The sequence below is a fragment of the Hyperolius riggenbachi genome, chromosome 10, assembly GCF_040937935.1.
Source record: "Hyperolius riggenbachi isolate aHypRig1 chromosome 10, aHypRig1.pri, whole genome shotgun sequence".
Lineage (NCBI taxonomy): Eukaryota > Metazoa > Chordata > Amphibia > Anura > Hyperoliidae > Hyperolius > Hyperolius riggenbachi.
The window spans coordinates 149618921-149635161 of NC_090655.1; the positions used below are offsets into that span (position 1 = coordinate 149618921).

At 43.2% G+C, this 16241-nt stretch overlaps 2 protein-coding genes across 5 annotated transcripts in view; one reads left to right on the forward strand and one right to left on the reverse strand.

Moving 5' to 3' along the window:
• LOC137536528 (synaptotagmin-15-like) overlaps positions 1-16241 on the reverse strand; it is a 373040-nt gene that overhangs the window by 100365 nt on the left and 256434 nt on the right. Inside the window, exons 3-5 of the mRNA XM_068258745.1 lie at positions 12945-13143; positions 8166-8308; positions 4312-4607 (exon numbers count right to left, since the gene is read on the reverse strand). Of these exons, the coding sequence (XP_068114846.1) occupies positions 4312-4607; positions 8166-8308; positions 12945-13143 (638 nt within the window). The remainder of the gene's footprint in view (positions 1-4311; positions 4608-8165; positions 8309-12944; positions 13144-16241) is intronic.
• LOC137536527 (GRIN2-like protein) overlaps positions 1-16241 on the forward strand; it is a 310455-nt gene that overhangs the window by 22763 nt on the left and 271451 nt on the right. For 2 of the 4 annotated variants that reach the window (XR_011024575.1, XR_011024574.1), the window contains one exon: positions 10717-10938. The exons of the other annotated variants lie outside the window; for them this stretch is intronic. The gene's annotated coding sequence lies outside the window, so the exon portion shown is untranslated. Of the gene's footprint in view, positions 1-10716; positions 10939-16241 lie in introns of those variants that run through there. 4 annotated transcript variants of the gene reach the window in all.

Below are 16241 nucleotides of genomic sequence, written 5' to 3' on the forward strand. Positions count from 1 at the left end.
GATGAACGCTTGCCATTCAGGTTATCTGAGCGCGCTCAAGATGGCAGCCTCTCCTTTTACCTGCTCCACACCTTGTCTCGGCTCTGGGAAGCATTAATCACATATATGCACAGAAGGAACAAAAATACTTACAGATTCTGCACCATGAAATCTCTGGCTAAAACTGGAACCTTCTGGGAAACGTGGAAGTTTATGGATGGCTAAGTTACAAGCTGGATTGTACTCACCATGAAAGTCATGTGTAGCTGACCTTGGTTTTGGAGTCCTGCATGGGATTGGGAAGCTGATAATCCACACAAACAAACAAAAGCCTTCTCTACTCCTACAAGGACACACAATGGAATAGGATTTCTCCACCTGGATACTCATGAGGTCCACAGCTTCAAACAAACCAACACAATAAAAAGCATGTCCATGCAACACAGCAAGCAGATCTCCTACCTTCCCAAGTCTTCTTCCCAAGGTAAGGGAATTCATCCTCCTTCCCCAAACAGAAGTAATATCTTTCAGCCGGCAATCCGTTTTTGCAGACTGTACAAATACTTTAAATGCATTCAGAGGCTGAAATTATATTGACTCCATTGCCTTTCTAAGTAAACCTTAGTAGGCCCCATGCTTCTGCATATCAATGGACTTTTCACACCTATTCTAGCAGATTCTGAAGGCCAGCATTTGCTTTTGTCTACCCCCCACTGATAAACAACAACAATCAAAGGAAGAGCTTACTTAACCCATTCCTTTCCAAAGAGCAATGTTAATCTATACAGCCAGCTTCTTACTATCTCTCAGGCCATTGAGAGCTGCATCTCACATTGGAAAAAAACAAGCTAATTTGCTGGAATCTCTAGGGATTTTAAATAAAACGCACAGAGGTAAAAAAGGCGGCCAGGCCCATAAAAAGTGCCACACTCAGACTCAGTCCAACTTCAGGGACCCAGGTCCATTCAAAGAAAAGAACTTTCCAGCGATCTCCAGTGATGTGTACTGGAAATCAGAGGCTGAAAGTAGCAGAAGTTACCATGTCCCTAGTCAGAGATGCAGTAACACCCCGGCAGTGAACCCAGTCGCCAATGCTAAACCCCATGCAGTCACTGCATTGCTCTGCAATGCCCGCTCTATAAACAATAAGACAGCCATTATTGCGGACCTTATTCAGACATGCGATTTTTCATGCATCACTGAAACCTGGATTGATGCCAATGCGGGCCCCACATTGGAAGCAACCATCCCATACAATTACTCAGTCCTAAGTGAGGGAAGACGAGACCGCAGAGGAGGGGGTGTAGCAATTTGTGGCAAAACAACTCTGCAGCTCAGGGCCCTGAATGTTGGCTCAACAAAGTCCTTTGAATGTATAGGTGCCCAGATCTCAGCTGGTAAAGGCTTCAAAATTTTAGTGGTTTATCGTCCCCCCGGAGATGCTGACCCTTTCCTACAGGAATTCCCAGAACTTCTGGCAATGCTGACTCTGTCTTATCCGAGATGGATCATCCTTGGTGACTTCAACATCCGGGCTGATAACACTCAATCACAAGATGCAAATGAACTAATAAATCTCATGGGTGGACTAGGCTTCACACAAGTTGTAAAATCAGCTACCCACAGAGGAGGGCATACGCTAGACTTACAGTTCCACCTCGGAATGGACATTAGTAACATAACAGTAACCCCAGTGGTGTGGTCAGACCATCACATAATACAGTTTACTATTGAACATCACCCTATCAAGCAGCTCCCTAAAGAAACAATCAAAACCCGTCCCCTGAGTAAATTAACACCGGAGAGGATAACTGCCAACCTGGATTTTACAAATCTGCTCCACAGTCAAATGGACCCAAACTCTCTAGTAACCCAGTACAACAACACGATATATGAAACACTTGACAGTATTGCCCCATGGCGCACCAAATCAGCAACCAAAAAGCAGAAAGCTAATTGGTTTGACAAAACCATCATGGATCTAAAAAAGAAAGGGCGCAGACTAGAAAGACAGTGGCGTAAATCAGGGACTGGGGAGCACAAATCTAGCCTAGTTCAACACCTCAGACAATACCAACAAGCAATAACCAAGAAAAAATCAGACTTTATCTCGCACAAAATATCTACAGCCAACAACAGAGCTGCTCAACTCTTCCACACAGTGGAATCACTCTGCAATCCTTCCTGCCTAAAAGCCCCAACCACATACTCCAGGGAAAGGTGTGAAGAATTCTCTGCCTTCTTCACAAACAAGGTGTCTACCATCCGTGCCAGCATTACACCAACAACATCAATTGACCACTGGACGTTGCATATGCCTACTACCGTACCACCATGGCAAGTCTTTGACACTCTGAGTGTAGAAGATTTTGGAATTCTCATTCAAAGTCTCCGCCCCACTACCTGCGACCTGGATCCTGGCCCAACTGGATCCTTAATGCAGTGCCCAGCGCTGTTCAGGCCAGCACTTCACAAAATCACTCAGTGCTCCTTGCAAAGTGGACTTTTCCCAGAAGAACTAAAGAAAGCAATCATAAAACCCCTCCTGAAGAAACCATCACTAGATCCTGATTCTGTAACCAACTACAGACCTGTGGCGAACTTACCATTCCTATCAAAAGTTATCAAGAAAGCAGTCGCCAACCAGCTAGAAGCCAGGCTTACAGATAACAACATCTTTGATACTTTTCAGTCAGGATTCAGGAAAAGGCACAGCACTGAAACAGCATTAGTCCGAGTAATGAATGATCTACTTACTGCAAGGGACAAGGGTGATTGCTCAATTCTGATTCTTCTTGACTTGTCAGCAGCATTTGATACTGTGGATCATGAAATACTAATCCAGCGACTGAAGAATTACTGTGGCCTAAGGGGTACTGTTCTTAGCTGGTTTCAGACCTTCCTATCTGGCAGGACACAGCAAGTATGTCTGGGCACACACTACTCTAATCCAGTGCCACTTGCCTATGGAGTTCCACAGGGTTCTGTACTATCACCATTACTCTTTGCAGTCTACATGCTCCCACTGGGCAAAATAATCCAGAACTATGGTTTAAGATACCATTGTTATGCAGATGACACACAACTGTATCTGTCCTTCAAGCCTGGCACCCAAGACCCATCAGCATCCATAAATGCGTGTCTAGTGGATTTACAAAATTGGATGAACACCAGCTGGCTGAGGCTGAACTCTGACAAAACAGAGGTGTTGGTGGTAGGTGGTCCACACATGAGGGATAAAGTTCAAAACGCTCACCACCTCAAACTAGCAATTGGGGGAGATACTGTACAGTATAAAGACTCTGTGCGAAACCTTGGGGTGATCCTGGATGGAAATCTAAAACTCAGACAGCAGGTATCAGCTGTCGTCAAGTCTTCCTTCTTCCATCTAAGAAATATAGCGAAAATCAAACACCTTATCCCAGCTGAAGACCTACCTGCCCTGGTTCACGCATTTGTATCCTCCCGCCTAGACTACTGCAACGCCCTGTTAATCGGATCTACAGATAAGGTTCTGCGCCCCTTACAGCTAGTACAGAATGCTGCAGCCAGACTCCTAGCCAATGCCCCCCGCAGCTCACACATCACCCCAGTACTGCAAACTCTTCACTGGTTGCCAGTAAAATGGAGAATCAATTTTAAGATCTGCCTGCTGACATTCAAGGCTCTACACCACATGGGACCCAAATACATAGCGGATCTATTGGAACTTTATGCCCCTCCACGCACCCTCCGCTCTGCCAACAAGATGAAGCTGGTTATTCCCAGGATACACTTAACATTTGGTGCTCGGGCCTTTTCCTATGCAGCCCCTACTCTATGGAACTCACTTCCACAATCAGTACGAGAGGCTCCTTCTCTGGACAGCTTTAAAAAAAGGCTAAAAACTCACCTCTTTTCCCTAGCCTTTGAGACTGCATAATGCAGGGTCACAGCGCTTTGAGTCCCCAGGGAGAAAAGCGCTATATAAATATTATTGTTATTGTTAAATGTGGGGCACATCTTTACCAGCCCTTAGCATTTACGTTTATGCACAGGGATCAAGGAAGTGTTAGAAAGAGTGAGTGGTAGCAAACACTATAGATTCTTTACATCCAAAGATATAACATAATTAATCTTGCAAAGTTTTTAAACTTGTCTGAACATTACTTCCCATAAAAACAGTCACCAATCAGTTACAAATATAATAACATAATACCAAATGACTGCCTAACTGGCCAAAAGGCTTGATCGGGTGTCAGCCACCCAATGTTTATAGGAACCTTTAGTAAGTTAGAACACTTAGCAATTCTCACAATATTATCAACTAATCATGATAATGTAAAAACATACCTGGAAAACAAAATTCTCATCAAACTGTGGGTTCAAGGTTTTGCGCTTTGTCTTGGATTGTAAGTAGCGCCTCTCATCAGGCAGAAGATGCATCTTCACAAATGGATTGCATGAGTCTGAGCTAAAGCGGAGGTTCCTCACTTTTATAAGAGAAACCACCAGCCTCTCACTTTCATGTTCATATTCCACAGCAAACCAGATCCGACCAATGTTTCCTTCTGGAAAGTCTGTTTCTTCATTGTCATCAGGATATTTGTATAAAGCTGGGTTGATGGAACCCAACACGTATGCTCCACCTTATAAATAAAGAACAGATTTTTTTAAGTTATATTTTTATTATGAATTTAGCTTTCAAGTGTCAGCTGCATTATCGAACACCAATAATAAGGAAAAAATGATTCAACTAAAAGAGGTTCACTTTGAAAACATCTCCTCCATCTGCTTCCTACTCCCCTATTTAGTGATCTTAATGGACTCTTCTTCACTAGTCTACTTTTTTATATATAAAATTGGGCCTGTGTTGATACACTCTTGACGATGTTTGTCAGTGCATAATCAAGTCAGACAGAGCACCAGGTGCACACATTGCCCTGCTGTAATCCCAATTTTCACCAGTAGAGGAAGGACAGTAGAAACTCACACTTACCACTAGTTAATGCATAATGTTTCATATTTTTATGCAGTTGTATGCAGCTAGAAAATGGTCAAATCAAATCCCACCTCATCTTTATTCTAACTTTGCACAAATAGTTAGCATAATTCTACATCAGCTCTGAATAATTTGCATCTTATTGACCATTCATACTTCCAGACATGCTGTTTTTTTATTAAGAACACACACATTTACCTTAAAAATAACTACATGGAGTTATACTGCATTGGGCACTCAGTACATTTAATATGTTTATTTTATACATTCTGGGTTTTATTTTTTTATTTTTTCAAATTTAAAAAAAAAACCTTTAAACTTAAAAATAATCTAGTATTCCAAATTCAGTTATCTCTCCAACTAATTATTTAAGCCCGCTACACACATCCAATTTTGATGCTTATATGCACATTGTATTCAAAATCTATTGGCCCTCATACTACATGGTTAAATTTGCCAGTCATTGGTCAATCACAGTTGGATGCGTGTACCAAGCTTTATGCCTGGTAAACGCACTGCAATTTCCTTTCCTGCCAGATTGATGGTTGAATGAATCATTTCCGACAGGTCTGATCCGATTTGCTGATCGATTTTCCAATCAATACAAAATCAATCAGAAAAACAATCGGTAATCAGATCGGACCTGACTAAAATTATCAAATTGACCTCCCTGTCATTTGTACCAGGAATCAGACAGATGTATTTAAGAACTTGGCAGAGAATCAATTGAGAAAGCTTCAGGGAAAAAATAATGCATAGGTGCGGACTGGGAGATGTTTCTTGCTGTTGACACTGGCAGTAGACGTAGTATGGTACTTCCAAATTGTTATTCAAACTCCTGACATAATACAGAACAAGAACACAATGTTTACACATTAGAAGCACTGGCGTAACTAAGGAGCTATGGGCCCCGGTGCAAGTTTTACATGCCCTAACCCTCCCCCCCCCCCCCCAAGCACTCTATACATAACAATTGATACGGCGCACCAAAACCTGCCAAGGACAATCACAGTGTCAGAGTTGCAAGAAGGGGATGGGGAACAGTATGTTAATGATCACTACTATTCAAAGCATCTCTAGAAGTTTTTATTACAAGCATAGGACCAATAGAGAGCTAACACTGTGATAGTCGGGTGGACCCTTCGGGGCACCTCTGGCCCAAGGGCCCCGATGCGGTGGCTACCTCTGCACCCCCTATTGCTACACCACTGATTAGAAGTAAAGCAAACATGCTTTTAAAAATGAATTGCACAGACTGATAAGACTATTGGACACTGTTAGTAATGCTTCATGTACAGTAGTTCTTATTAAAAATTATTTATTTAATTTGAAATGAATAAAAAATATTGTTCTTATTTATTTTTAATTAGAATTGACAGTTTTTTATTCTGTTACTTTACTAAGATTCTCTTGCACTTCCTTTTGAGTTCATTAGGTTTAACTTGATAGTAAAGGTACATATACACATCCAATCTTGAGTGACTAATTTTATTACTTCCATGTAGTATGACAACTTACCTACACAATCTGTCCAAAGTTCACAATCTGTTGCCCCTCAAACTACATTGAAGTTATAAAATTGACCAATCAAGATTGGATGTGTGCCTCTCTCTCCCTGTTACGTGAATGCAGTGTAAGCCGGGCTGACATACATTACCTAATCCCCCGCTGCGCGCTGTGTCCTCTGATCTCCACTTCGCTGATGCCGGTAAGTGTACTATAGCGTCTCTCCCGCTTCCGGTACCATGTGACTCCCGATGTCACATGGTACCGGAAGCGGGAGAGACGCTATAGTACGCTTACCAGCATCAGCGAAGAGGAGATCAGAGGACACAGCGCGCAGCGGGGGATTAGGTAATGTATGTCAGCCCGGCTTACACTGCATTCATGTAACAGGGAGAGAGAGGCGGGCGTAGGGAGAGGGCAGCAGGCACTCAGAGCTAGAGAGACAGGGAGGCACCACAGCGGCTGGGAAGGAAGGGGAGGTTTAAGGGGAAACTCTGCCCTAGGAATGTATGCCTGCTGTGCTGCAATGTGCACTCTGCATACAGGGCACTTGGGGTGGGGGAGAGAGAGAGGGGTCTATAGGTGGGCAAATTAAGGAATCACAAGGCACACAGAAGGGAGGACACAGCTGCAGCCATACAGGGCACAGGGGTTCAATGTTGGGCAGGTGCTGGCTGCAACTGGGGAGTTAGCTAATAACCTCTCCTAGTTTCCGAGTGCAGACATTACTTCTGGTACCCAAGTGTAGAACCAGTAACCCTCCTAGTCCCCACCTGCAGCTATCAACTTTCGTGGGCCGACTTATACTTGAAACATTGAAAAATACCAGCTTAAGCGGGTCAAATTCTGGGGTCGACTTATACACGAGGTCGACTTGTATCCGAGTATATACGGTACCTGGGGCTTCCCTAAGCCCCCAGCAGCCGCCCTGTCCCGCGCCGGTCCTGCCTGAGCCGCCGTTCTCCCGCTGCCAGCTCCGTTCCGTGCCATAGACTTCTAAGTCGATGCCAGCACAGCTCTGCCACGCGTATCTTTTCATCGCGTCCCTGCTATTGCAGAGGGGAATGCGATGAAAAGATACGCGTGACAGGGCTGCACTGGCGCCGACTTAGAAGTCTACGGAACGGAGCTAGCGGCAGGAGAACAGCGGCTCGGACAGGACCGGCGCGGGACAGGGCAGTTGCTGGGGGCTTAGGGAAGCCCCAGGTAAGTGAAACTATGTGTCTAAAATAACTTTACAGTTTCGCTTTAAGCCCCAAGCAAGCAAGAAAGTTATTTAAAACAGAAGATGAAAAATAATCTTCAAGGAGGAAAAGTGAACTGAATTGGGCCCTTTCTATTCCAGGGTACCCACTAATGACACAATCTTGATTGTACAACTTTCCCACTTTTATATAATATGACGGACAGAGTCGGACTGGGAGTTGCAAAAGCTGAGGAAATCCACCTGCTGGCCAAGCAGCAGAAACCCTGTGTAATCACTCCCAATAGAAACATGTAGCAAGTCTTCACTGTGAGCAGCAACACATGATTACTGCTGCTTGGCCAGCAAGTGCATTTCCTCAGCTTTACTGCATCCCAGTCTGACACTGATAACGGACTACCTAAAGTATCCATTCAAAGTATATTCACTCAGTTCACCCTTCTCCTATGTATCATTTATGGGCACCTTAATGCTTACAAAAGTAAATAAACATACCCAAAGAACAGAAGGATGATCGGGGGACAAAATCTGGTGCCATGTATGGCTCACTGTCTTCCTGTATACGTTCTCCATTCTGTAACCCAACCCAGTCTCGTCCATGGAACTTGGGTGGCACAATGAAGGGTACACTTTTTGTTCTGAAGTCAACAGAAAAAGATATGAAGATCAACATCAAAACATCAAGCATGGATTTGTCAAAGTGACAATCATCACTGTGGTTTGAAGAAATAAAAATGAGCAGTGCCTCAAAAGAGACGATGTTAAAAGAAAAGGTGTGCTGAAAGACAAGGAATTCTCATTAACAGGGACAACCTAGTCACTCTGATCACAGTAGGATGTATAGATAGAAAGGGATTTTCCAGTGAGGGAGTATGCAATAGTACCAAGCAAGAAGCAGGTAATTTGGGTGCATTGCCTGGCTAGAAACTTGGGTGCCACCATAGACTGTAATATAATTTGCAGTTATGGCTGCGCCAACTGTACAATTTGACTATTGTCGGAGGGGAGCAAGTAATGGCACATGGAGTTCAACTACTATGTACCAAAACTCCAAATAGCAGTGGAGGTCTGTAAGCTGAGTCAGGGTCTTAGTTACTATGTAGATAAAGCCTGAATATTGGCAGAGGGGTTCAGTAACCAGAGCAGATGAACCATGGGGGTAAGTAACTATCAGGGGCGTATCTGGGTAATATAACACCTATGGCAAACACTGAAATTGCGCCCCCCCCCCCCCCCCCTCCACACACACACAGCTCCCATTCCCTTTCTTGCGTATGTGTGTTATAACTGCCTGTGTTTTTTGGCTCGGGATATTGCTGAAGTTACTTTTTTGGAAACATATCTCCTTATTCCCTCTCTATCCTCTTTTCAAACATTAGGCCAAGTATGCCCTACATACATTAATTAAGTAGCCACATTCCCCAGATAACAGAATTAATATGATCTGAGTGATGGGGAGGCATGGCGGTGTAGCACAGGAGCAGGCATGGGAGCAAAGTACAGGGGAAGGCATGGGGGCGCAGCACAGGAGCAGGCATGGGGGCACAGCACAAGAGCAGGCATTGGAGCACAGTACAGGAGCAGGCATAGTGCTGCAGCACAGGAGCAGGTATGGCACCCCTGATGCTGTGGCGCCCATGGCACAACCCATGCCTGCACCCCTTTAAATACGTCTCTGGTAATTATGTAGCTGAACTCCACATCAGTGATAGTTTACTGTTAGGCATACGTGGGGGGGAGGGGGTAGTGTTAGGTTTAGGTAAGCAGAGCTAGTGTTACGCGTACATGGTGGAGGGTTAGTGTGAGATATAGTTTAAGGAAGGCGATAATTAAAGATATTGTATTATCAGCATTGCCAGTCGCCCAAATTTCCTGATACGATTTTTGAATGGATGCCCACAGATACTGTATGCATTTGTAATGGGTGTTATGATTTGATAAGGCCAAAAGCCTTCTTTACTCCAACAGGGTTGAGCATAGTGTATGTTAAGAATCACAATTACCTGGTCTGCAAATTTAATTTCAGCTAGGGACATCCTCTAGTCTCTGCACTATAATTTTCTTTGCTGTTATGTTTCATGGTTGAAGTGTCATCACATGATATAAAAGTGTCTGTGAGAATGAATTAAAGAGACTCCGTAACAAAAATTGCATCCTGTTTTTTATCATCCTACAAGTTCCAAAAGCTATTCTAATGTGTTCTGGCTTACTGCAGCACTTTCTGCTATCACAGTCTCTGTAATAAATCAATTTATCTTTCCCCTGTCAGACTTGTCGGCCTGTGTCTGGAAGGCTGCCAAGTTCTTCAGTGTTGTGGTTCTGCTATGAACTCCCCCTTCCAGGCCCCTCTATGCACACTGCCTGTGTATTATTTAGATTAGGGCAGCTTCTCTCTTCTCTCTTATCTTTTACAAGCTGGATAAATCGTCCTCTGAGCTGGCTGGGCTTTCAAATACTGAGGAAATTCAGACAAGGGCAAAGCTGTTTGTTTGCAGGAAGAAAGGAGCAGCCTGAAACTTCAGTGCATGAGAGATGCAGGGGGAAAGAAACACACAATGATCTCTTGAGATTCAAAAGGAAGGCTGTATACAGCCTGATTGTGTATGGATGTATTTTCTATGTGTGGACATACTGTACATCAACCTACTTCCTGTTTTGGTGGCCATTTTGTTTGTTTATAAACAAACTTTTTAAAACTGTTTTTAACCACTTTTAATGCGGTGGGGAGCGGCAAAATTGTGACAGAGGGTAATTGGAGATGTCCCCTAACGCACTGGTATGTTTACTTTTGTGCGATTTTAACAATACAGATTCTCTTTAAGAATTGTCATGGCAGAAGAGAAGTCTCACCAGAGCAGGTCATCAATGCTGCTGAAAATTACTTAAAGAGAAATGGGAGCTCAAGGTGTCATTTATGGGGAATGAAATAAATGTGTCGTCCTCCATATTCCTCTCACTTCAGGTGTACTTTAAGTGCCTTACGTTTTTGTGTTTGCACTCGCTGGCACTGCTGAAATATGCTTCTTTTTATTCTCCTCTTCTGCAGACACAGCTAAACTGCTCAGCAAGACTAATCAAGTATAAAAACCAGAATGCCTGGCATTGGCTGCAGGTCAAACGGAACTAATATGATTTTACTGTAATGTTGTACTAATGGCATCTCTGTATCTGGATTGAAGAGGTTACACTTTAATAGATACAATAAGAAATAAGATTCTTGCTTACACTTATAACATTGGTATGGTTATTGGTTTTGCAAATAGCTTCTTAAAGGTACACTTTGCTGTTAGTAATTCCATTTAAAAAGTAGCACATTTTTTACAATATTTTATTAAATGATTGAATCCGTGTTTGCCCATTACAAAATCTTGCTTCATCCTTGTCTTACATTCCTACATTTATCACTGGTGCTGGCATCTTTAATGCTGGCAAGGTATACTGCTGTTATTTTCCTACCCTGTCTGTTGAGGGGAATCAGTTGATCTCTTTGAGTGCTCTGGAGAAGAAGGGCAAATTACATCATTGCTATGGCAGAACATCACTGAGGGGTGCGGGACTACATACTAATATCCTGCTACATATAGAAATAAGAAAGCATACATGAAAAAAGGCACCTGGAAAAAACAGCACAGGGGATTGCCACTAGTAGAATATCGTTACAATTAGCGATATTCTGCTGAATTCCGATGATGATTACTGATATTTTACTAAACGCTCCTTCCATACAAAACCCACCTATGATGGTGCCTAACCCTATGTTCTTAGTGCCTAACCCTAAGAATCCCCCCCCCCCCGTGCCTAAACCTTAAAACCACCTTGGGGGACCTAACCACAACAAACACCCCCCCCCCCCCCGTGGGCCTAACCCCAACCACTGTGGTGCCTAACTCTATCCCCCAACCTTAATTAACCCTCTGCCGCTAAGCCTCAATATGTGGCTAGGGAGGTAAACTTTGGCGCCAGGAGCACCGGCTATGCATGCCGCAATTTTGATTTCTGCAAGCTCCTTTACTATGTTTGCTACTAATCAGGCGCCTCCCAGTGCCGAAATTTAACTCCCAAGCCATGATTTGCAGCAAAGAAGGTAAATTTCAGTGCTGGGAGGCAAGAAGGCAAATCACAGCTTTTACAATAGGCGCCTATGGCAGTGCTGTTTTATCCAAATGGGCTCCTGCGCCCTTTTTTCCTCTCTCCATAAGAAGTGCTTCTGCAGCTGAAACCAGGGTAACTAAGGTAAAAATGGGTAGCCTGAATAATTTAGTGTGATCTTCTATGTGTCATTAAAGTGTTCCTTTAAGGATTACAAACAATAGATCTAAAGTACCTTCCGGTGCTTATAAAATAAAATAATACCTAAAAAAAGAAAATGACATTTTTGAAAAATAGAAAAATGCAATGCAAACTAAAAATCCTGTACTGTAAGCCATTTATTAATTGAGCTACCGAGGTTCATTAGATCACTAGTTGAAACAATCAATAGTGATCAAATCGGCCATAAATAACCTTTAGGGAGAGAGAGATGTTATGGAAGGCAAGGTGCACATCTGTGATCCTACATATATTCAATAAGTGATTGGGTCATTCAACAACAAATGTCTGTAGACAGCATAAAAGCATAGTCAAGACGACTTTTACATAAAAAAAGACACAGATTATGAAACTCCTAGAGTACACACTAGTAAGCTAGTAATTTTCACCACTGCACCATCCTCTTGTGTGATATTCCACCATCATAGTTCTCTCCTATACAATCCTTTACCATCATGAATACTACAGCTAGAATAGTCTGTCCACCTCACTACACCTTATCTGCAGATCTTCCTTGCATAGCTCTAACGCGCTAAAATTTCAACTCAAATTCAGATTCCTATGTTTTGACTTTAAATCACCTCATGGTTCCACATTTCTCGCCTCATACAAGAATACATCTCTAACTTGCAAATAAACTCTTCCAGTGACCTACCGATTTCTCCCTCCATAATAACCTCTTCCCAAAACTTTTCTAGGTCTGCACCCAATCTCTGGAGCTCCACTCCACCACCTGCTAGATTTACTGCAAAGCCACTTTTAAAAAAAAAAAATTCTACCCATTTTCTCTCTGTCCTAACAAGTCATTATTATTATTAAATAACCACATTTCATTTTCTCCTACATATTCCATCCTATATTACCCACCTTTTAGAAAGTAGGTTGGGCAGGAGGTCCTCTTCTAATAATGCTTCAAAGTCTGTACTAGCTTGTAATTAATACAGATACATGTATATTGTTTCTTACCCACAGTCCTTGCCATATGATGGAGACAGCCCTTTCTCAACACCAGTAACTTCAGTGTGTATTGGTGATGCTGCATTAAGCAGTTCTTGATATGAAGGGCCAATACACCTTTTCTTCCATAAGAAATAGACTCCAATGCCGATCAAGAACAACAGCAGTACTCCTCCTACAACTCCTCCAGCGACTGCTGCCACCTGTTCTAAATGGCAAAAAAAAAAAAAAAACATAAAATAAAACAAAAATCATTTAATAGAATAAAATGCATGTTTTTCTTTGTTAAAGGGACCCTGAGCAGTCATTAAAAATGGAATTGTCACTTACCTGGAGCTTCCTCTAGCCCACCGTAGGCCACGAGGTCCCCCGGCATCCTCCTTGCTCTTCTCCCGGTCCCGGCTGGTGGCTCTGTTGTTGTACGACTTCAGCCTGAAGTCGTTAGGGCTGCTTCCCACTTTGCCTATACGCGTCATCACGCCAGCGTGAGAGGCCTGTGCATGTGCAGTTCTCTAATATTGAACTGCGCATGCGTAGGACTCTCGCGCCGGCCGGAGTATCATGACGGGTATGAGCAAAGTGGGAAGCAGCCCTGCTGACGACTTCAGGCCGAAGTCGTACGATAACGGAGCCACCAGCCGGGACCGGGAAAGGAGCCAGGAGTGCGCTGGGGAACCCTGCGGCCTACAGTGGACTGGAGGAAGCCCCAGGTAAGTCACAATTTCATTTTTAATGACTGCCCAGGGTCCCTTTAAAAGCAGGATAATATTGGTAAAGTTGCTTTTATGCTTCAGAATATAAAGTACTGTATAACTATATTCAAACAATTTAATAAAGTAGTCTCTGCATTATTAAAAAATATAAAAAAAAGAATGATCTGTGCTCACTCTCACACCAGTCTGAGCCAATGGACAATTTATTGGGTGAATATGGAAAGTATGAAGCACAACAAAATTCTTTGCCAAAATAAATAAATAAAAAAACAATGTACGCTTTAAAGTTAAAGCTTACATATCAGGTTATTAGAGCTTTTATATACCACCTCTGATTTCCTGTAGTACAAAAGTTTACTTCCAATTAGTATTTAGCCTTTTAATTGTTTAACTTCAGTAATACATGGGAATGCATAATATGGTGATTGAAGTGCATGTGTACTGTGGGGTTCAGCTGCCCAACAGCTGGGAGTCAACTGCTGCTTAGGTGCTGTATATGCAATAGAGATGGCCCACACTGTTTGCCGGCGAGCAGTATTCTGCGAACATCCGCTGTTTGCATTCGTGGCGAACAGCAAACATTTGGCGTGTTCGATTAGCCCCTATCCATCATCATTGAGCTAAACTTTGACCCCTTACCTCACAGTCAGCAGACACATGGCAACCAATCAGCTAGCACCCCTTCCTGTACCCCCCCCCCCCCCATCAAAAACCAGTTGCGGTGGCTATATTGGATTAATTCTCTGTTGGCTGCTGACTGTTAGTGAGAGCAGGGTCAGACTTGCTGCAGATAGGTAGGGAAAGCATAAACTAGGCCTGTGTCCTTGTTCCTCACTAGCAGTGAAAGAACCCCAAACAGTACTTTTGAGAGCTAGCACAATGGTCTCCTGTGGTTTCTTTTGTGTGTGACACTCCACAGCCCACTGACCAGGGCCAGGCCGAGGCATAGGCTGGAGAGGCTCCAGCCTCAGGGCGCAGTGTAGGAGGGGGCGCACAATTCATTCAGCTGTCATTCCTAATTGCGTATGAAGCAGAAAGAAATAAGAAAAGGGGATACATAGCAGTGACCGCAAGCCAGATAACTAGATATTAAGGTGTTGGGGAGGTTGTGAGCCCTGTGGCCCTCTTAGTCTAATAGCAATCAGTGTGTGACAGCTGGGATGGGAGGGATGGAGGGGCGCACTTTGGTGTCTCAGCCTTGGGTGCTGGAGGATCTTGTCCCTGCTCTGCCACTGACACCCAGAGCTGTGTGCACACTACTGCTTTTGCCTCATTGAGTCGCAGGCACAGAACCACTCATTTCACTGTATTCTGATAATACTATTGCATTTCTCTGTGTGAGACACTCCACAGCCCACTGACACCCAGAGCTGTGCATAATGTGATTTCTGCCCTTTAGGGGTTAAAACCCAACTTTGTGTCAACTCCGTAATTTTTGGTGGGACTTTTGGCATGGATCCCCCTCTGGCATGCCACTGTCCAGGTGTTAGACCCCTTGAAACAACTTTTTCATCACCTTTGTGGCCAAAAACAATCTTTGTAGGTTTTAAAATGTGCCTGCCCATTGAAGTCTATGGCAGTTTGCCAGATTTGCCTGTTTGCAAACGTTTTTTTGAGGTTTGTGTTCGCAAATGGAAAATTCTATGTTTGCGACATCTCTAATATGCAACTAAATTGGGTTGGGCTGTATAAAGAATGGCCTACACAGACCATTTGTGATTGGCTATCATACTTGCAGTTCAAATCCACCAAATACAATATTTTAGGAGCAACTGCTACCTACCTAAATGTACTAATGTTAGTGCAGTGTTTTGTAATGCCACCCAGAAAGGCCTACACAAACAAGCTGTCAGCCGCCTGTATGAACTGGGCTATAGGATAGTCTTTTACAAGCTTCTCACAATATGTTTGCTTGAAATTTTACTCAAATGTTCTACTTTAAATGGTGTAAAACAGAAAAGTGTGTGGGCTTCCTTGCTTTGACAAGCCTTTCAGCTCAGTTCACAAATCATTCATGGGATTCAGGTCTGAATTCTTGTGAAAGCCAAGTCAGTACTTTCACTTTATGGTCTTAAAACTCTGCCTTAACCCTGAATGATCTTTCTTTAAAATTAAATTAAAGGTATCCATCGGTTCTGCTGGACTTTTACTTACTGACTGTGTCATTCCTGAGATAGTTCTCTGCACTGCTTATTTTACACCAATACAAACAGAACTATCTCAGTGAGGATTAGGGCCTGATTCAGTAACAAGACTAAAATCAATCAGCATTCAGCAATGCTAAGGATGCTAGGGTGAATATTAATTTGTCCAAGCATTAACATAATGCTAACATGCCTGTTGGACTCAAAGCACTTGAGAGCTGCAAGAGCTGCAACTCTTGATAGGCCACTCTGCAGTGTTACTGAGTCTTGCCTAAGGGCTCCTTACTAAATAGATACTGGATTCAGCCAGGATTCAAACCCCAGACCAGACAAGGGAATTTAGGTGTTGTGGTATGTGTAATGTGACTGCATAGTATGCCCGCATTGAGTTATTAACATGATATTTAGTAAACATGAGTGTTCCGAAGCAGAATTCCAAGCACAGCGGA